The 22459-nt window shown below is 38.6% G+C and overlaps 1 protein-coding gene across 6 annotated transcripts in view; it reads right to left on the reverse strand.

Moving 5' to 3' along the window:
- Positions 1-261: 261 nt before the first annotated feature.
- pcbp3 (poly(rC) binding protein 3) overlaps positions 262-22459 on the reverse strand; it is a 90966-nt gene continuing 68768 nt past the window's right edge. For 3 of the 6 annotated variants that reach the window (XM_085249476.1, XM_085249475.1, XM_085249477.1), the window contains 10 exons: positions 22356-22388; positions 22031-22147; positions 21264-21395; positions 19074-19202; positions 17563-17637; positions 13319-13360; positions 12271-12349; positions 8706-8758; positions 8108-8277; positions 4032-7115 (listed from right to left, as the gene is read on the reverse strand). In XM_085249476.1, coding sequence (XP_085105602.1) covers positions 7061-7115; positions 8108-8277; positions 8706-8758; positions 12271-12349; positions 13319-13360; positions 17563-17637; positions 19074-19202; positions 21264-21395; positions 22031-22147; positions 22356-22388 — 885 coding nt within the window. In that variant the 3' untranslated portion in view covers positions 4032-7060. Of the gene's footprint in view, positions 4002-4031; positions 7116-8107; positions 8278-8705; positions 8759-12270; positions 12350-13318; positions 13361-17562; positions 17638-19073; positions 19203-21263; positions 21396-22030; positions 22148-22355; positions 22389-22459 lie in introns of those variants that run through there. The other 3 variants (XM_085249480.1, XM_085249479.1, XM_085249478.1) reach the window with 3 other exon arrangements.

Here is a 22459-nt window from a genome sequence, read left to right on the forward strand (position 1 = left end):
CGAGGCTGCTTATTTAATCGTTCTGAAATCGCTCAAGTTATTTTAAGAGCTTTGAGTTCAGAGGGCCAACCATTGAACTGTATGAGATCAGTCTGTTTTTTTTCTGACTAATTTTACTGGCCGGGTTAATGATCACTCATGTTATTACTGATGTGTGAAAACATTTAACTGCAATGGAGCTCTGCCTGTGTGTATCCATATCTATGTGAGTGATGGATGTTTGACTGAAATGGACTTTCTGAAATACAAATTAGACAGACGTCAAGGGAAAAAAACACAAACTTTATTATCATCTTTTTACAAAACATTTCAGAATCAACCCCAACAAATAATAGATCCAATACTGACCTTCATGGTGCAAATGATCAACTTTAAACATGATCTGACACATTTCCTCAAACAGCACCAAACTACGTACATCATATATTACCTCAGTGCTAACCTTTAACTTTTTGCTGCTCTAGCACAGAAAAAAAGGTGTTGACTCGGTTTATCAACAAAAGCAACAAAACAATAGGTGGACGACATACAGAGCATTTTAGGGTGAAGAGAACATGAATGATGCCATGAGCATAAATGAGAAAAGTATGGCAATCAAAAAGGCAACTGAGTTGTTTGCAAAGTTGTAAGGGGCTGCATCTTGGTTGACCTCTGTGCACACAACCAGCAGATACCCTGAACCTACAAGCACAACCATTATTGTGCAACATGAAAAAATAAACACATTAATGGCTAGATTATAGAGAAGTGGAATAGGTGGTTAGCCTCCGTGTGCCACATAAACTGTTCACATTAGCTTCTTTTGTTTTGTTGAACATTTGAGGCAGATGGTTGCCATGTAATATTTTAGACATTGTGTGGTCTGTAACATCTGCTGCATTGGTCTTTTTAGTGCTAGTGCAAAATATTTCTGCAAGTCTTTTTTGACAACAGGCAGCTATATACCTGATATCAAAATCTCATAGTAATGTGAACAATTTTTACCCACTCTGCTCAAGTAATTACAGTTAGAACAGTTTTACATGAACACAATGTTTAAAACGCATCAGCCTTCAATCAGTGAGTGCTCCATTTGTTCATCTGAATGCAGCCAGATGAGTGATAATGTACAATGTAGAGAGATACATTCACAATGTAAGTGTGTAAAGATGTGAAATGTAACAAAACAATATCACTGACTCTATACTCAAAAGTAATAACCCATATATAATCCATTCTATCCAAATACTCAGGACCTGGGCCAAATTTGTAATGGCCCGACCAATAGTTCATATAAGATTTATGCATACATGTATGAACACTTTGTAAGTAAATTGTGTAATTATTGTAATATAGTCAGAATTTTTGAAAGAGTGGGATTGAGAAAAAAATATAATAGTTGCACGTCCTATCTTTTTCAGCATTTCTTGCCTATATCTACCTCAGCTATCAAAAAAGGTAAAAATATCCCCCCAAAACAATCTTCAGTCACATGACACATGAAGGTATCCCCTAGTTTTGATCTTATAGCCTACACAAGCTGAAACAAGCGCTGCACTTGCTAAATAAATTTTTTTCTTGCAGAAAATACAGGAACATTTAGGCTTACATTTTTTATTTACCATAATGAAAAATAATTTCAGCATGTAATATTGTATGTATCTAGTGTAATAATATGGTAATTATTTAATACATCATTTGAAACCGACTTCATTTGAGGGTGACCTTCTTAACCTTGTAACGTTCAAAAACGTTTGCTAAATAATTGTTTACATCATTTAGCTTTGATGCACCTGATTGAAAATATACCCGTGTAATTACTATAGCCCAGTGTGACATGTAAATATTAGTTAAAAACACATATTTGAAGTACATTCAGCTTCAGATTGAGCAACAGGGCCAAAAGTTGTGTGTCCATTTAGAGATAATGGTACATGTTCACAGGATCTTTCATTTCTGGTAGCATCAATATTCCCGTTGATGCTACCAGACCTTGGATTCTCAAACCTTTTGGGCCAGGTCCTCTTCATCATCCTAACAACAATTAAGCATATCTTTATTACCACCAGGGATCATGTATGGAGCTGAAAGTATTTCTATTCTGAAAAATATTTTAGCCTGATGTGCTGTGATGTGTCATACCAGTCAAAAGATATTGTAGGTGGGAGTAATGGAAACACTGTAGACATTTTGTTGGAGTAATTTGGACCCAATGTGTAGGGATGCACTTATACATATAACGCCACAGTGGCATGACTCATCAGCCCTGGAAACTCATGCCAGAATTCATAATCATTGTCAAATAATAATTGCTGATGACTGCCCCTCCATAAGTTTGGATCTGAGGTTTCCTCCTTTCAAAAAGGGAGTTTTTCCTCCCCACCAGCGCTAAGTGCTTGCTTATAGCAATTTTTCAGATTGTTGTGGCTATTTTCTACTATCCTGTGTTTACCTTTCAACAGAAAGAACTGGTGCGAAACTAAATATATGATATACTTGGCTTATTTCTTGGGTCCCACTGTTTCTATAATGTTGGTCAAATTAAGCAAGTTGGCATATGGGTCATAATTAAAATCCAGTAGGAGATTGTCAGATGTTCATATGGACACTGACACTACCTAGTGGCAAGTTCTGAGTGCAGCTGCTTACTTCCAGAAACGCCCCTGTGAACACATACCATAAAATCAGTACAGTCACCCACAGTACTCTCTGTATTAGATGGCAGCTGCAGAGAGTTATACATACATGTATGTAAGCACGGCTATCAACTGAATCATGTGTAAATACTTAAATTGAAAAATATGCTTTCAGTGTTTTCAATATCCCAACGTTTCATGCATGCTTACCAGTAATACTCTACACTTTCTGTTTCTAAAATGGCTTGCTTCCTACCACTTTGTAACAAGTGTCTTCAAGGACACTACCCATGAGCTTTTCAGCTCTTGTGATTTACAATGAAATCTTTACATGAGCTACATGTGAGCGCAAATATACACTAGAGAATTCTGAAATCGCTCCATATGGCCCATGCTGCTTGTACACAGTAGCTATGACATGACGACATGAATAATGTAAATATGGTGGTGGAGTATAGGTGAATAAAACGGGCTTTATTCATCGCATGCATTTGCATTTCACTTGTTGCTCCAGTCATTTTCTTGATATATTTTCATTTTTCTATCCCAGCTTTCTGTCAGGTCTCACGAGAAACTCAGAAAGGCTAATATTTATGCATTAGCACGGTTTCCTTTTTTTTTTTTTTTTTTTTTTGTTCTGGCTCACACCCTCGGTCATTTCAGACTGGAGTCAGAGTGATACACCCATCCCTTTCACTCTTCCATTTCCGTTTGGTTCCACCTGTTTGATTTGAAAATGAATGTGAAATGTAGTCTGGTTTGTGCGTCATGCAGATCATTCTATAGTGTACATACAATGCTAGGACGAACAGGCAAATGTCTACAGGCACAAAGTAGAGCACTAATTTCATCAATCATGAAATCAGTGTGAAATGATTTGGAATAAAGTAAATGATATAGCTGCTGAACTTTTATGTTGATTAATGTATTGTCCCAGCTAGCAGTCTAAAAAATGGGTCAGTGTAAAAGGATGTGGGGCTGGAGGAGGGACAACCTCATTGTAAATTGTTAAACCAATACTTAGGTTTACTTTGTGTTTACTTTCAGGTGCCTGCATTACAAAAGAACGAGTATGGTGATGTCTTATAAAACGCGAAATACAACACAGTGATGTAGTGCATGAGATGGCATGGAAGATGCTAGAGTGGAGTAAAACCTTTCAAAAACGTAAAACGAGGTGTGAGGAGTCCTAGCAACAGTGCAGATACACATGTTTACACTATATACTATAAATAATCAAAGTTAAAGTCACTTAAAAAATACCAAACACAGAGAAACCAATAAATTAGGTACAATGCCATTCATTCGCTCAAGGGTCATGTGATGCACTGAGGAAAGATGGGTTGAAACTAGAGTGTGCCCATTCCAGTGACTTCAGACGTCAGCCTAAAACAGTACAGGGAAGAAGGGGGAGGAGGGGGGAGGGGGGGCGGGGGTAGACAGAAAATAAAACAACTGTGAAAGAAGAACTTTCGCTTGGCAGTGAAAGTTATGCTGCAATGGTTGCCTTTGTGCTTGAATTTTCTTGCTTGGTGCATTTTCTTCACAGAGACTTGACACCATATTCTCATTGCACCCATTCACATAAAACAGATGTGGATACATAACCATGCAGTACTAAAGCCTCTCATGAAGCCATGCAGTGGACTAAAAAAACAAAAACACACAAAAAAACATAAAAACATTAAAAGAAAAACGGTGTTATGAAATAGTGAGTTGCATTACAGAGGCATCACATCACTCTTCTTACTAACAGCATTGCTCAGTAGCACTCACGTTTCCTGCCTTTTTTTTTACTTTATTTTTTTATTTTCCCTTTTTTTTTTAAATATTATTTTTACTCCTTGTAGACAATGACACAAGAGGACTTTATAGGCAAATTTATATAACGATACCAAAAAGAAACACGATATTCTTGAAATGAGGCATGCTAAATAAATAGTTGAAGAAGCTGTTTGCTTGTTTTTTGGGGACAATATGCTTATTCGCTGCATTGCAGGAAGTAAAAGGAGAAGATCAATGGTATTCTGATGTGGGTTCTTTAAATGTGAAGCTGGAGGAAGGGAGGACAGGTGAACACAAGTTACCTGGCTCTGCTGGAAGCTAACATAATCTACCTATTTAGACATGTAAAGTAAAGCTTCCCTCAGGTCATCTGGATCCGGTCTTTTATCAGTTCCCAGAGTCAGAACCAGACACGGAGAAGCTGCATTCAGCTTTTATGCTCCTTATATCTGGAACAAACTCCCAGAAAGCCTCAGATCAGCTGAAACACTCAGTTTATTTAAATCCAGGTTGAAGACTCACCTGTTCTCAGCTGCATTTGAATAAAGCACCAAATCCACACTTTAAGCTTAAATTTCAAAACTTACATTTAACTACTGATTTTATCTACTGTTCTGATTTTATCTGTTTTGATTTTATATACTGTTTTGTTTGTTTGTTTGTTTGTTTGTTTGTTTGTTTGTTTGTTTGTTTGTTAATTAGTTAGTTAGTTTATTTGCTTGTTTTAATCAATTTTAAATCATGCTTTTTATTTGTTCTTGTTTCTAATGTCTCTGTAAAGCACTTTGAATCACCTTGTTGTTGAATTGTGCTATACAAATAAACTTGCCTTGCCTTGCCTTGCCTTCTTTGTAATTATCAAACTGTGCATTACTCTTTTTTTCATCTTTGGTCTGAAGAGAAGTGGGGATTTGATTTCCCTGTAACCAATCACCAGAGACCAAAGTATCCATCTGAATCAAATGTTGCTTTAAGCTTGATACCAAGCGTCGACCTCCAGAGTTTCAATATGAAGTCTACTTTGAAGTGACAAAAAATGATGAAAAAAACAACCTCAGGCTCGCTCTAAAAGCTGGATTTCTAACTCCAAAACTCAGTTTCCATAGACTCAGATGTTGAAATGCTCAAATCTAGAGCATGTAAACATGTTTACAGCTTGACACAAAACAATTTTCTCCCTCCTGAACCCCTGTATAGGAGGGTTATATACTCAATTTAAACTGCATTTGGCCATAATTCATGCAGTGTAGTGGCACGACTGTTCTGACCAAGGTACAAAGTAACAGTGCTCAACTCCAAATTTTTAAAGAATAAAGTATCCAGTCTCAGCCTTTAAATAACTGTCCACTGTAGTGACCACTATGCGTGAAAGGGCTGTTTTCTTGTATTTGTGTCAGTGTTGATGGTATACTTGCACATAAACCACTACATTGGACACTGATGTGTGACTCCATACCCTGCCACCCACACCAAAGGTGATGTTGTCCACCTAAGTGGACATGTAAGAAAAATCTTTTAAAAGTACATGTTATTGTTACCACTGGTATTCCATATTATATATTCTGTATTTATATATGTGTATATATGTATATATGGTATATTTATGCTTTTATCCTTACTCTCATTCCCCTTTATTGTATCTGTAACATGCAACTTCTGTCGGTGCTGTGCTACTGGAAACTGAATTTCCCAGAAGAACCCACCCGAGGGATTAATAAAGTTTCATCTCATCTCATCTAATCTCAAAAAAAAGAAATTTAAAATTCTTTTTTCATGCCTAAAGATGAATAAAAATACTTGAGAAAAAAATCCTGATTAAGGTTGTCATAATTCATGCGTGAAAAGGTTAAAGAAATTAAAAAAGAGAAGAGAGAGAAAGTAAAAGTATTCTCTCATTAATATATATTTATTTCACAACATTGTCAGTGTAATTTAGGATAAAAAACTGTGACAATATATAAGCAAGGCGAGGTCCAAATGCCGATGGAACTGACTGATCTGATAAGATGGATGGAGGTGGTACAAGTGGTGGTTCAAGTCGCCGAAATGGACTTCTCACCCATGTTGGTTTTTGGTTCCTTTTGAAGGATTTTTAATGCAGATACCTCATGTGTGTTTAGACATGTTTGATTGTACTAATAGACCATCGAAAAAAGTTGACTCCAAATATTAGTTTTTGAAATTCAACAAAAGAAATCTTTGTTTGTTGCTTAGCACTAATTATCACTAGTATCTGTGTTTCTGGGTTTTACCTGTAAAGTCTAGGGAAAAATCCACGACAACAGCTTGCCATTAATAGCCTTGATTAGCTAATGAGTCACTCGCTTTTAGATGTGTTTCTGGGTGGATTTGTTTCCTTTACGTAACAGCTGCTTCCCATTTAAGACACAGAAATTGTAATTAATTTTCTTGTCGACATTTCTGCAAAAAACAGTGAATAAGCATATTTTCCAAAGTAAAAACTATTTTTTTAATCTATACACTGGCTACATCGATTGTTAAACAGACCCCGGTGTCAATACAGGCCTCTTACAGGCTAGAGCTGAAGTTATATGCACAACTAGCAAAGCAAAAGTCCCACAGGATAACACATAGAGGTTTATCGTGAAGTTGTGGTTTTGATGTTAGCTTCTGAAAACAGAACCAGATTTGTGGCGACTTCAGGATGTTGTCATGGATGAAGGGTCATTCCACATGGCGGCCACGTCCCTGAACCTGCCATTGGAATTGCGGGAAAGCAGTAGCCATTAGTTTCTTTGTGGGCTGTTCTCTAAAATCCCCTTTAGAAGTCAGAAACAAAAAATCGCTTTGTGTTGAGCATGTGGGTTCCCCTGCACTAATGCTGATAACATATGACTTTGAGGTGCAGGTAGCCTGTGGACATCAGTGCTGTTCTGTTTTCTCAGAGCTGCGGATTTTACATTTATTTTACCTGGTGATAATGAATTAGGTTTCGCTGGATAGAGGAGAAACAGGGGTAGTGGAGCATGCCAAGAAAACTTAAAAACTGTTTCACACTATCTACTGGTATGTATACTATCTTACTACACAGCCACTGCTCTTTAGTCCTGCATGGGATTTAGATGTAACTGTCTTGGAGTCATTTTCTTTTTATTTAATTACACTGACAGCTTATGTGCAAAAACACAGTCTTACAGCAGTTATATCTCTAAATTAAGCTCGCAGAGATTGTATACCTTCTTGTGTCGGCCAACTTTGTGAACTGAAGTAAGCATTGAACATTTGATGATTCATTTATTGATCATCCAATTTACTAATCTGCAGATTCTGTTCAAAGGCACAGCTTACTCGTTCCAGTAGTTGGCCTTGCTCCCATGAGACACTTACTTGCAAAGAGTGTTCTCCCAGAAACTTACTGCATTTTAATGTCTACACTTGGTTGGATGTAAAGAACAAAAGTCAAAAGGAACAAACAAAGGGAAATAGGGGGGGGGACCCAGCATGGCTCACATTATTCATGGGCTTATCTGTTGCTTGTGTAAATCTGACAGATTTTTTTTTTTTGCATTTTCTAGAGTCTCATCAAAGTCTCAGTGTCAAAAGTAAACTTGTCAGCGACCTCCTTTTATTCCAAAAAGCCCAATCAGAGAGAGAAGCTTTCTTGGATCTTCACTATGAGCATGCTCATTCAGATGTTACTTTTATCTTTAATGTTGTGCTTGAGCCCAGCAGAGTTGAAAGGTTACCTGGCATTGATGAGATACTGGGCCAGGCTGATGTTAGCGGGGGTCCCTGTGATGGTAATCTGACGCTCTGATGAGCCCTCCATGGCATTTGCAATTTTGATCTGCGCCCCAGACATCTGTCGAATCTCATTTATTTTGGTGCCCTGGCGTCCAATAATGCACCCTATTAACTGTGGGGAAAAAGCAAAAGTCTTTGAATCTGAACAAGGCTTCACGTCTGGTAATGACAATCATTTCTTCTTTATAACACTTACATTTTTAAAAAGATGGCATCTCAGTGCAATCATTATTTCTATATATTTACAAATAGACAGTAATCCTTTCTATTAAATTTACATAAAATAGTTAGATCAATTTATCTCTCCGGCTTATAAAAAATCCCCTACATAATATATTTAAACATATATATTATTATTTAAAAAAAGTTTCCATAGGTTTGAAAAGTTACATCTGAACAAACCACAAGACTTTTGGAACAGTTTCATTAGAACAGATGAGACCAAATTGGAGATTTTTGAAATTTCATCTGGCGGAAACAGCAATACATGACTGTATTCTTGAAATTGATGTCTCGTGAAACCTTTCCAGCATTACTTACATCATTAGGAATGGTGAGTTCATGGGTGCTGGCTGGTGGACTGGCATCCAAACCTGCACCGCGGACATTATAAGAAAAGACATTGCAATTTCAATACTTTAGCAGAGTTCATCTCTAAAAGGAACTTTTTCTTTTTTTTTTATCAAAGGTAGCACATCCACCTAGCAGCAGGTCAGCTGAGTTAAAATAAACTACCCTGTTTTTTCTGGCTTTATATTAATCAAGGCACTACGAGTAATGCCTAGTAAAGTGCAGCCACTAGAATTTTTTTTTAGCTGCAGTTGATTATTTAATTTATATTTATTAAGTGAAAGAAATTAAAAACATATTTCCCAAATTACACAGCAAAATCTTACAGTGGGGCAAAAAAGTATTTAGTCAGCCACCGATTGTGCAAGTTCCCCCACTTAAAATGATGACAGAGGTCAGTAATTTGCACCAGAGGTACACTTCAACTGTGAGAGACAGAATGTGAAAAAAAAATCCATGAATCCACATGGTAGGATTTGTAAAGAATTTATTCGTAAATCAGGGTGGAAAATAAGTATTTGGTCAATAACAAAAATACAACTCAATACTTTGTAACATAACCTTTGTTGGCAATAACAGAGGTCAAACGTTTACTATAGGTCTTTACCAGGTTTGCACACACAGTAGCTGGTATTTTGGTCCATTCCTCCATGCAGATCTTCTCGAGAGCAGTGATGCTTTGGGGCTGTCGCCGAGCAACACGGACTTTCAACTCCCGCCACAGATTTTCTATGGGGTTGAGGTCTGGAGACTGGCTAGGCCACTCCAGGACTTTCAAATGCTTCTTACGGAGCCACTCCTTTGTTGCCCGGGCGGTGTGTTTTGGATCATTGTCATGTTGGAAGACCCAGCCTCGTTTCATCTTCAAAGTTCTCACTGATGGAAGGAGGTTTTGGCTCAAAATCTCACGATACATGGCCCCATTGATTCTGTCCTTAACACGGATCAGTCGTCCTGTCCCCTTGGCAGAAAAACAGCCCCATAGCATGATGTTTCCACCCCCATGCTTCACAGTAGGTATGGTGTTCTTGGGATGCAACTCGGTATTCTTCTTCCTCCAAACACGACGAGTTGAGTTTATACCAAAAAGTTCTACTTTGGTTTCATCTGACCACATGACATTCTCCCAATCCTCTGCTGTATCATCCATGTGCTCTCTGGCAAACTTCAGACGGGCCTGGACATGCACTGGCTTCAGCAGCGGAACACGTCTGGCACTGCGGGATTTGATTCCCTGCCGTTGTAGTGTGTTACTGATGGTGACCTTTGTTACTTTGGTCCCAGCTCTCTGCAGGTCATTCACCAGGTCCCCCCGTGTGGTTCTGGGATCTTTGCTCACCGTTCTCATGATCATTTTGACCCCACGGGATGAGATCTTGCGTGGAGCCCCAGATCGTGAGAGATTATCAGTGGTCTTGTATGTCTTCCATTTTCTGATGATTGCTCCCACAGTTGATTTTTCCACACCAAGCTGCTTGCCTATTGTAGATTCACTCTTCCCAGTCTGGTGCAGGTCTACAATACTTTTCCTGGTGTCCTTCGAAAGCTCTTTGGTCTTGGCCATGGCGGAGTTTGGAGTCTGACTGTTTGAGGCTGTGGACAGGTGTCTTTTATACAGATGATGAGTTCAAACAGGTGCCATTCATACAGGTAACGAGTGGGGGACAGAAAAGCGTCTTACAGAAGACGTTACAGGTCTGTGAGAGCCAGAGATTTTCCATGTTTGAGGTGACCAAATACTTGTTTTCCACCCTGATTTACAAATAAATTCTTTACAAATCCTACCATGTGGATTCATGGATTTTTTTTTCACATTCTGTCTCTCACAGTTGAAGTGTACCTCTGGTGCAAATTACTGACCTCTGTCATCATTTTAAGTGGGGGAACTTGCACAATCGGTGGCTGACTAAATACTTTTTTGCCCCACTGTAAATTAAATTTCCTGCTTGGAGAGAAAAGGAAACACATTCAGAAGGGGGATCATGAACTTTGTTTAATCAGTTACTCATTCCATGTACAGCTATGCAGACAGGCACAGTAAGGGTTAAAAAAAGAAAAAGAGAGAGAACGCTGTGTGGCTGCTCAGGTAACAAAATTAAAAGATATACAGCTGCCATGAAATGAAATCTAACAACCACCATGGGATAGATGACCCTACGTAAAACACACGAGGAATCAGTAGAAGTGTGAATCGAATGCACCTATAAGTCAAACAGCATATAATGGAAATCAGGTTATAGCTGCTTATTTACTAATGCTGTTCCGGTATATCAGCCGTGTAATTGGTTTCTTACATCATTGTTTTGTTATTTACAGTCTGACTAGCTTGACTCCTTTGCTCTCTGTTTCACCCATTAGGTTTATTTCACTTTTTGAGGTTAGACGATGAGGGGAGACAACGTTATTTGAGTTGTCAAAAAATCCAGAACTTGATATGTGGATATAAATGGAATAAAAGTAGCATGGTGGCTTAAATGTGATTAATCATAACTCCAAACCTTTGTGAAACCCTTCACCGTAACTTGACATGCATCTCACAAGAAATGCAACGTTGACTCAACACAATGAATGTGATTAGCCCATTCAGTACTGTTGATTCACGGTACTGTCCACGTCTTCTTTCGCCGCTAGGTCAAAGAGAGAAACTCCACCACCAACTAGTGTTTTGGTGTTGAAACTGCAACAAACCAGCACATGGCCTTTTTGCGTGGCGCCTGCATGCTCTCCCTGTGCTTTGGGTCACCAGGCCTCATAAAATATCCTGATATTCTGTTTTATCTCAGCCCAGCATACTTGTCTCACAAGTTACACTCAATTTCAAGAGTTTTGCCGTCCTGTTTATTTATTTTCCCAACAAGTTAGAATTTGAAAAAATAAAATAAAATATGGAAGAAAGGAAAAGCCAAACCAATAACCTACAACCTTGCTAGACTGAAATATGCATTCCACAGAGGTGAACTACAGATGTTTCTTATCCACCCGGACTACTCCCGAAAGCCTTGAATCCACATAAATCTCATAGGTGACCTTTTTTGATCTCAAAATGCTAAGTTTGCATTTCTGCATTCATTATAGCTAAGGCTTTTGGATAAAAACGTACTCACGAGACCTTCATTTGATCAACTGCACAGATGCAGAGGTTGCGATGCACATAGGCTAATATAAACACCAAGAGCTATAAAAGAGCTAGAGGCACAATTATTATTGTAGAATCGGGCCTGTGGCATTAGAGTCTCCCTCCTTAATGGAAAGTCAACAGCATAAACAATTTGCCCTGTTTCCAAGAGATAATGCAGTTTGGAATACATCATTTTAAAGTGAAGCCCGAAGGCATTTTTTTACCTTTCAGTGGCAAAATATCAGACATATCCAAGAAAAAAAAACCCATATATGGACAAATCAAAGAAAGATAGAAACTACAGGGGCCAAGACATGCTGTGCCAAAATAGAGATAGGGTGCAAGGTAGGGAAAGAGAAAAATGTTTCTCTGGATGCAAAGAGAAGGAAGTATCTATCGGGCCTCGTGGGTACGTACCAGGGAAAGCAGGGGTGGTCTGTCCGAGAGGGGTAAAGGGGGTTTGCTGCATAGCCAACTGGTGGAGCTTGGTCAACTGCTGAAGGGTTAGGAGGGAAAGTAGAACTAAGAGGTTACTGTTACACAGGTCACACCAAGAAATGAAGCCAACCAAAACTAGAGTGAAGAAACGGTGAGGAAAAGGAGGCCATGGCACGGGGTGGTGGAGGATAAAAAGTAAGAGAAAAAGAGATACAGAGAGAGGATGATTGTCTGTCGTGGAGATGGACTCTATTAGATAATTTGATATTTTCCTTTCTGTTCTGCCTGTTTCTTTATCATTTTAGCATAGTGATTTTGAAAATGTGGACCCACTGGTGAGCACATTAACATTAACTGCAGGAAATAATTTTTATTGCCCTCTTAATTACCACGTCTTTCTAAATGGCAGTTTTGACTCACACTCAGAGAACCCATATGACTGCAAGAGCACCTGCTCTCCCAGCCAGTATGGTCACAGGATGTCCATCCGCTGCTGTATATCATTTCCATCAGGAATAAGGGAAGGCCGATACTTTAAAGGCTTCCTCTCCTTTTAAGAGGAGTTTTAATGAGGGAGGAAGAGGGTGTCAGGCCCGTACTTGAGTGATTGTACTGTCAACCACCACCTCCACTGGCATCAATCATTGCCCAACTTTGAATTAGTGGATCTGACACAAGGTAGCTCTTGAGATGCTCTTATGACAAGGACAGATGAAGGCAGATTATTAATGGAGACTATATGGTCCAAGGGAATTAAAGAGCTGTCTACATCAAAACTGCCATTACTGTCTTTGCCTTGATCGTTAACACCAGGAGCCACTGGCTTGTTATCGACCAGATCTTTCTGGTAGTTCAGCCACAATAAAACCTTAAACTATAGACAGCCAGTGGTTCTGAAAGTGGAAGGGCTTTATAGCTTATCTCATAAGAGCTGATGTGTGCATCTAATCAAATGTCTGCTCTTTATATACGAAACAACGCAGGTTTGTTTCAAAATTAAATTTTTAAAAAGAGACTAAGAACTTACATCTGGGTGTGGTATGGCGTACTGTCCCTGAATTGTGTAGGCCTGGAAAGGTAAAACATAGAAGAAAAATCAGACTTCAGTATCAGAGGGGGTAAAAATCAAATAAAGAACAAATCAGCTTGTACACTTTCAAACACTTTCAAAAAGCCTTTCAGTCACTTACAAACACTCATCTTGGGCATGAATCACTTTGGGCTTTAATCAATTCTTTGAAGTGTTCTTTTTTCCGGAGTGGAATGATTGTACCGCATACATCTTTAATTACTTTAAAAATACAAGTATTGCGTGCACAAGCTTGAATTTATTGTCGATTTTCCTTCGATCACACAGGGTCAAAAGTTTGTGTACAAGCTTTCATTTATACCTACACTCACTTAAATCTTTTAATAAGTGGTTCTACAATGCCTTTTAACTTGTTAATGAGTTGCTGCCTACAACTCATAGTTTCTTTTTGCCAGAATAAAAATGATTTGATTGACAGGTGAAGGTCTTTTAAAGCCAGTCCTTAAAGACCTACAGATTCCAAGATCAAGGATGTTCCAAGCTGACCAAGCAACAATCCCCTGCTCAAAAACCAACACATTTAAGCTCAATTGAACCCATATGGGTAAGTCAAATACCATCTGGAGAAAAGTTTTATGTTTGGAGGAGTAAAGGTGAGGCTTTCAAATCTATGATGGGATCATGCTCTGGAACAGTTTTTCTACTTTTGGTAGTGGTGCATTCCATAAAGTGGATGAAACAATAAAGGAGGACTACCTTCACCGTAAACGTTACCTCAGTTTAACATTATGTCAGAAACTTGCTCATGGCTTCCAAAAGTGTCTAGCTGATGTGCAACTTCCACTAATATTTAACCAAATATTAGTTAGTGGTGTAGTTATATATTTGACCCAGTGTAAATATTTTTGACCCTGTTTCAAACTTACATTCAATTAAAACGTCATTAAAGTTGTATACTGTGCAATCATTCCACAACGGATGAAAAACAGTTTAAAAAAAAAATCATGAAAAACACAAAATAACCTTGACCTTCATGCCCAGGATGAATATATGTAAACCTCTGACCACAACTGAATATTCCTTTTTCTTATTATGTGTCTATGTACTATATATAATGTATATATTACATATAATACTGATTATAAATTTTGGTATGTGTTTCTAGTGGGGCGAAGTGGGAGTTCGCCTTGGTTGCCGGTTGCCGGTTCAAGCCCCGGCTCGGACAGTCTCGGTCGTTGTGTCCTTGGGCAACACACTTCACCTACCGCCTACTGATGTTGGCCAGAAGGGCCAATGGCGCGATATGGCAGCCTCACTTCTGTCAGTCTGCCCCAGGGCAGCTGTGGCTACAACTGTAGCTTGCCTCCACCAGTGTGTGAATGTGTGTGTGAATGGGTGGATGACTGGGTGTGTAAAGCGCTTTGGGGTCCCTAGGCGGGACTAGTAAAAGCGCTATACAAATACAGGCCATTTACCATTTATTTACCATTTAGTGGTAATGACATTAAAGTGATGGTTCACTTAATCTTATGCATCATTAGCAATGACATTAACTAACATTAATTGATGATCCACTTAAGTGTTAGCATATTCAAAGCAGTATCAGAAAAGGCTTATTATATGTAGATGAAGTACAATGACATCCAAGTCTTGGAAGTCCAAAAATACAATAAAATATATCCGATGACTGGCAGAAAATGTTTCATAATGTCCATAAAGCGCATTTGCTGATGGCTGCCAATGCAACTTAGTGCTGCTTTATGACTCCTCATTTTTGGTTCTCCTGTTTCATCTTTAATTCATGGATTCAACTGTATAAACAAAATAGCTGCCTCGGTCTCAGGTGAGTAATCATTCAAATCCCAGTCTAGACTGTGTATGTATATGCTAACGTTAAACATAGCATATTAGTCAACTGAATTACCTTATTTTGGACAGATGTTTTTGCATTTCTGTCTGTGCATGTTTTTTTTGTTTTGTTTTTTCTAAATCAGACCCGTGTAAGTTGTTTTCTAAAGGCTTCAGATGTGGGTTTTTTTTTTCCATTTAACACCCAGTGATGATGATTATTCCCAGACAAAAGGAAAATTGGAGTCATTACAAGTTCTTATGTGCTCTGGTCCTCCAGCGCATCTCTTGTTTGCTAAGTTTTCAAATTCATTCAACAGCTTTTAGTCCAAATCTGCAATTAACTTATGGATATGGCTGGACAGACATTAGTATGCACCCAGCATTCTTGTTGACATTAATGCCATTGTTACTGATTCACACATTATGGTTCTGCTACCGTCCCTGCTTCCCTCTTTCACTATCCGGTGCACTCAAACAACAATGACTGTCCAGCCAAAATGCACTCACCAGCCACTTTTTTTAGGTACACCTGTTAGGTACACCAGCTGCTTGTTAATACATATATTAAATCGGAAAATTCACATGGCAACAACTCAATGCACTTAGGCATGTAAACATGGTCAAGACCAGTGAATCTGAATGTGGAATGGTTGTTGGTGCCAGGCAGGCTGGTCTGAGTATTTCAGAAACTGCTGATTGGCTAGGGCTTTCCCACAGAACTATCTCTAAGGGTTTCCAGAGTCCAAAAAAGAGAAAGTATCCAGAGAGCAGCAGTTAGATGAGTGAAAATGGATGAGAAAAGACTGGCCAGATTACTTTAAAGTTAACAGTAAAGTCACAGTAGCTTAAATAACTACTTGTAACAACCAAGGTATGGAGAGGATCATCTCTGAATACATAGCATGAACCTTAAAGCAGATGGGTTACAGCAGCAGACAGCGTGCCATTCCTGTCAACTAAAAAACAGGAAGCCGAGGCTACAATTCACATAGATTTATCAAAACTGAACAACATAAGATTGGGAAAACATTGCTGGGCTCAACAAGTCCAGATTTCTGCTTTGACTTTCAGTTGGTGGGGTCAGAATTTGAGATTAGCAAAATGGAAACATGGTTCCATCCTGCACTGTATCAACACTTCTTTTGCTGTTCGTGGTATAATGGTGCGGAGGACATTTCTGGCACACTTTAGGCCCCTTAGTAGCCAGTAAGGCTTGTTTTAATTCTTATTTTTATGTCTATTTAAGCGTTATATGACAGCATGTTTGCACTAAGTACCGCAGCAATTTCCTAATGTTGTAAACCTGCTCAACATTTGGCAATAAAACCCTTTCTGATTCCGATTCTAAACACCCCAGCCTGCTTTCAGCAGGATACCACACCATGTGATAAAACTCAAGCCAACTCAAAATGTTTTCTGAATATGTCAGTGAATTGGCTATGCAATTGACATCCACAGTCCCGATGCAATTGAGCACATGTGGGATGTGATGGAACAGGAGGTTCACATCATAGATGTGTTGGAGAAGAATCTGCAATAATTGATGCTATCGTGTCAATGTCGACCAGAATCTCTGAGGAATGTCTCCAGTAACCTTGTTGAATCCAAGACATTAAATAAGGCAGTTCTGACACCAACAAGTGGTCCAACTGGGTACCAGCTAGGTGCACCTAATCAAACTAATAAAATTGAGCATTTATCATTTGCACAAATGCAAGATCGTTTAAATATAAGTCAGTCAAATATAAGCCACATTCATTTCATGGTAACAGTGCTAGTTCTGACAGAGAGGTTCCTACTGCTACAAAAGCCAAGCAACCAGATAGAAATTACTACAGGTATAAAACTTCTATTTTTACTGAAGCCACTCCCCCAATATAAAACAACTAAAGCTGTAATTTTTGTGACAATCATCCTTGTCAGAACCAATTTCTCTCTTTTCTATGCAAAAGGAACAATGATTAGGTAGTTTCACACAGTAGTAGTTGATCAATATAAAAGTACTTCATTGTGTCTTATGACACAGTAGGTTTAATTACATTTAAGAAGTGCTCTCTCATCTACTGCTTTCCATTTATTCCAGCCTAAAACGTGAAAATTGAACGATTTGTACATCAGTCATTCACCCCAACCACATCCTTACAAGTTTCTAAATGTCATTTAAAAAATACGATACAACCAGCTAATATGCTGCACCTAAATCTGCTAAATAATATAGTTTAGTCTTATATAAAATTTATTTTTAGGCGACAGAGTTGCAGAAATTGCAAGTGTGCGAATAAAAGTTAACAGAAGCTTGCACTAAAGAGGCAGTGATGCTGATGCTGCAGCAAAAGCCTCAAGTTGGCTGTAGGCACAAACTAACAAGCTAAAGCTAGTTCAGCACTTACCTGGCCACCAGAAAAAATGACAGGGGTGGAGGTGGGCTTTGGGCGGTAAGGGATAGTGGCACCTTTTGGTGGGGACTAGGAAAAACAAAAGTCAGAGTTAGTCTAAAGCAAGATAATTGCAAATGTAAGTGCGTCAAACTCACATCTGCACAAGAATTGTTTTACTTTTTTTATACTCAACAATGAACGGAAACTAGTTTAAAGATGAGCAAATTATAAAGCTAAAGATGCCAATTAGCTGAGCAGGATGCTTGCCACAATTTGTTTGAAGGTAACAGAGCATGCTAAGTGAAAATATCAAAATCAGTTCATTATTGTACCAAGGAAATTTTCCCAAAGCCTAGTCCCACATATAGCAAGTAAACTCCATTATTTTAGCAAAAGTGGCTACAAGGTGATGCTAGTTTCTGTTTTGTTACCTCTTTTTAGCTTTTGTTCCCTGTCTTTAGAGTTGTTATGCTAAGACACACTAGCTAAATGGTTGTTATGCTAAGATACACTAGCTAAATATACACATAAAATAGCTTCTTATTTAATGTGTATATTTAATGGTACTGATGTGCTCTTTTTTTTTTTTGTTAATAAAACCTAGAAAAGAAAAAACAGAGAGTGAACAGTTCTTTAAAATACTGTAATATTTTTTGACTTGGTGTATCACTGTGTGCAGTGTAATGCATATGAAGCGGGATAGCATCCACCCACTTATCAATTCACATATATAATCATATTTTCCAAAGTGCTTTACTGCAGAAAAGCAGAGGAATTATTCTGAGGCAATAAAGTGTCTTGCTGAGAGAAACGTTATAGTTTTCACAAAGAAAATGTCTTTAGTCTTCATGCGCTGCTGTGTAAATGCATCACCTTATTTTTTCTGAGCCATGACGAATGAGAAGGAAGGGGATTTCCAGTTTGCGAACTTACTATAATGACACCAAGTTATTGATTCATGCCGTGCATCAGCAACAAGACTATTCAAGACGGGGGGAAAGGCTTAATCAAATTTCCACTGTAGCTGCTGTGCTGCAGCAGCAGGAGTATCCACTTCAGATACAATATCCAGACAAAGTAATGGTGTTACTCTTTCCGTGACAGTTCAGTTGGATACTAATGCACAAAAATGATCGATAATTACAGATTTCTCCCTCTAAATTGCATCAGAATGATTTAAATTGCAGTCTGTTTTGCTATGCTGCAAACAATTTCTCACTTTCAGCATAATAGAAAATGTACGCATGTAGACCCTTCTTGGCACGAGCCGGTTGCCTGTCAAGTTGACATTTATGGACAACAATTGCCAGGTGGTTCTGACCATTCAAAAATCAATTTCTTAGAAAATGTGCTTTACGACCACAAGCACTAAATATAAATTCTTAAAGAGGCACGCTATAGGTCTAGCCAGAAGTGCAATGCGACACACACTCTGTCTGTTCAATACATTTCTCTGAGACTGTATAGTAAGTCATATTGGCACTTAAACTAGAGTCGTTTTGCTAAATCTGTACATACTTTACCTCCAGCATAACCACACAGATCTGTCTGACACACTGGATGATGGCTTCTGGGGTCCCAGAGATTGTCACTGCACGTTCTGTGGAGTTGGGCAGCATGTCGCCTGCTACCTGGACCTGGGCCCCTGTGGACTGGAGCAGAGGAAGGGACTCTGAGGGGCTTGATGATGTTGAAAGAAATTCATTTGTAACACATTCAGGCTGTGCTTTGCATTTCTCTCAAGAGTACAGGCACTTACTTTGGCAGGGAAATTAAAATTGAAAGGTACTTCAAGTACTCAAGGTGCAGGCTATATGATAGACTCCGTTTCAGCCTCTATAAGAGCACCATGGCAATTTGGATGTTTAGTTTGTCCTTTACTATTTCCTTCAATTGCCACATATCCACCTGGGGTCAAAACATGTTGCCTTCATGGCTGTATTTTGTCTCCACGTCTTCTTTTTTTCAGCTTCCATCAAAAAGACAATAATGATGCATCCTCCCACACTTCACCCACTCACTCATTCAGCCACTGTGTAGTGTCTGCTACATCACTGGGAAACAAGCATAGACTACAGCTGATGCATTTCGGAGACTTTTTGGATGCACTGCTCCACCATTAGTGTCCACCAGCTATTCATAATTATCTCTAATTGCACCACTTTTAAAACCACTGCCAAAAAAGTTGCTATTTTTGGATAATTGGATGTTAAAATTTACATCTCTCTCCACAAATTATTTCTAACACAAATCTGTACAGAGATAACTTTATGTACAACAGCTGTAATCTACCCACCTATAAAATCATGACTGGGAATGTAGCTTTGATATGCTATTAAATGCTAGTGTTCATGATACTGACTGTGAATTAATGACACTTGCACTTCCAAAACTGTAAAATACATAAAATGGTTCAAACTTTTATAATAGCTTTTTTTGTCATATATAAACTAATCTGAGTATCAATCACTGGATCAAAGTAAGCTCAGGCTTCACAGTTTTTCAGTGTTTTCCATTCTTTGATATGTAAGACGTCTCAGCGAGCAGAAGTCCCTAAAATAGCCTGGCTGTGAGCACAGAAGCCCCGCCCACCTGATTTTTAAGGAAGCCAATCAGAAGAAATTTTGCTTAAAAGCAGGGAGAGGCGCTAAAACAGTGCTTTTTCAGACAGTGGATAAACTGAGGAGTGTCACTACGGCAGTTGACTGTAATTAAAATCCTGCTGCTCAGACAGAGCAGACGAGCCACAGCACAATTAAGACGTCTGAGTTTAAAATCACATTAGTTTTGTATCTAAAGACTCGTGACAGTTTTTGTAATGCAATAGAGAATCCATTAAACACAGTTAAAAGTTAGACCTGCACAAAACGTCTGGCTTGTACATAGGGAACTGTATAGCACACAGACAATTCAAATGAGTTAACAGCAAATGTCATATGCTTCCCTGTACTGTCACCTGGCATTTTTAAAGGGTTGTTGATATTTTATTTATTATTTACTTATTTTTTAGACACACTAGTAGTGTGGCTCTAGCGATAGCAGTGGTATTTGGTCGGTCCAACACTTTGATCCAGACTGAAGTAGCTCAACAATTATCGGACTGCTTCGCATCAAATTTTGAAATAAATGTTCCTGCCACCCAGAATACAAAATGCACTGACTTTGCCTCAAGCACCAGCAACAGGGGGTGGGCAATTTTCTGGTTTAGTGACATGTCTTAACAAATTTTTATAGCGATACTGTGCAGATGGTGCTATGATGGCCTTGTGAAGGTATATACCGCAAGATGGCATCATCCAAACTTTGAGTCCTGCTCAGCTGCCTGTCATACTGTATCTCCTCTTCTGAGGCCTTCTAGCATTAAGGCCTGAAATGTTGTCCTGATTTAAAAAAAAAAAAAAAAAAACTGCACTCGCTAAATGTCCTGTGGCTGCAGGGTCATAACTGCTGCTGAACGTTCCAGATATTTCATTAATAATTTATTAAGTAACACATAATCAAGTAAAAACAAGCCTACAGTTAATTATTTAGGAAAAATGACACAGTTTAGTTAAACTATTCATTAATTTTCAAATATCTAATATTTATTTACTCATGAAGAATGTAAGCTCGTAAAATAAAACTATTTGTCTGTAAATGTTCTGTTTGTCTTTAAAAAAACAGGATAAACATTATTAACATAATTAGGTCGTTCAGAAAAATGTTTCACACACCTCTCTCATTTCTTTGATTTTGGAGCCTCCTTTCCCTATGAGGGAGCCACACTGGCTGGCTGGCACAACAAGCCTTAAGGTGACAGGAGGCTTGCTAGTTGCTGGACTGTTGCTCATGGAATTGATTATGTCCTGGAAAACAACAACAAAAGTAGCAAGTATTTTATCTTGTAAGGGTAATGTTTTCTTGATGTGACATCGAGACATTCGTGATGTTAACTGTCTCAGTAATGAATGTCCAAATAAATTTCCAGACTTCAAAGGTGGTGCAAAATGACCTGCAAAAACACACTTGTTTTAAATTTTCCTTGAGTATTTTCATCTCCTCCGCTCGCTGAATGCACCCTCCTGTAAACACCCAGCCTATTGGCACGGCACATTTTACACAGATCACCGAGAACTCAGCAGTCAGTCTCCTCTTACAAGTTCCAGTCACAGTACTTACACAGCACTAGCAAGAGGAGACACATCAAAGACAACATCAGCAGAAAGATAGCTGAAAATTCACCTCATACTGTTCAGTGATACAGGTTCCCTTTGCAGGTGTACTGTATATATGTATGTATATGAGTCTGGCTTGGTTTTATCTAAATACAAACACTGAGATTGTGTTTGCAGACAGATCTTTATCTCAAAGCGAGAAACCCACGCTTGCAGGAAAACTGTGTGTACATAAAGAAAGCTGAATGTCTGGAACTACCACAGGAGCAAAAGGTGAATTGAAATACAAAATGAGTACATTTTGATTGTGTACAGACTGATCATACCTCTTCAAATTTGTAGGCAATCATAGCAAAAGCCTTGAAGATGGTGTCCGTTGGTCCGGTGATGGTAACAATCCTCTCTGGACAGTTGCCCTCAGAAATATTGATTCGCGCTCCACTCTGGAAGACCAGCAACTACTTTTCATTTTCAGTGGCGGTGATAAGAAACCTTAATTATTCAAACAGATCCTGAGCAAATTTGAATCATGCATTACAAAGTTAACTTCGCCTGGTATTTCATTGTGATCTTTAGTGACTTGCTGGGGGGGGTGCAATGGGCGGGAGGGTAATAAATATTTTTGCTAATTTTTTCTATATTCAAACTCACCTCTTCTCGCATCTTTTTTACTGTTTCTCCTTTCTGAAAAAAAAGTACATTTGTACATCAAAGTGAATCAGAATCTTTCCATAATCATGAAAATGAGTATGAAA

The sequence above is a fragment of the Mchenga conophoros genome, linkage group LG16, assembly GCF_057382185.1.
Source record: "Mchenga conophoros isolate Kocher_MC1m ecotype Shallow Benthic linkage group LG16, M_conophoros_male_GT1.1, whole genome shotgun sequence".
Lineage (NCBI taxonomy): Eukaryota > Metazoa > Chordata > Actinopteri > Cichliformes > Cichlidae > Mchenga > Mchenga conophoros.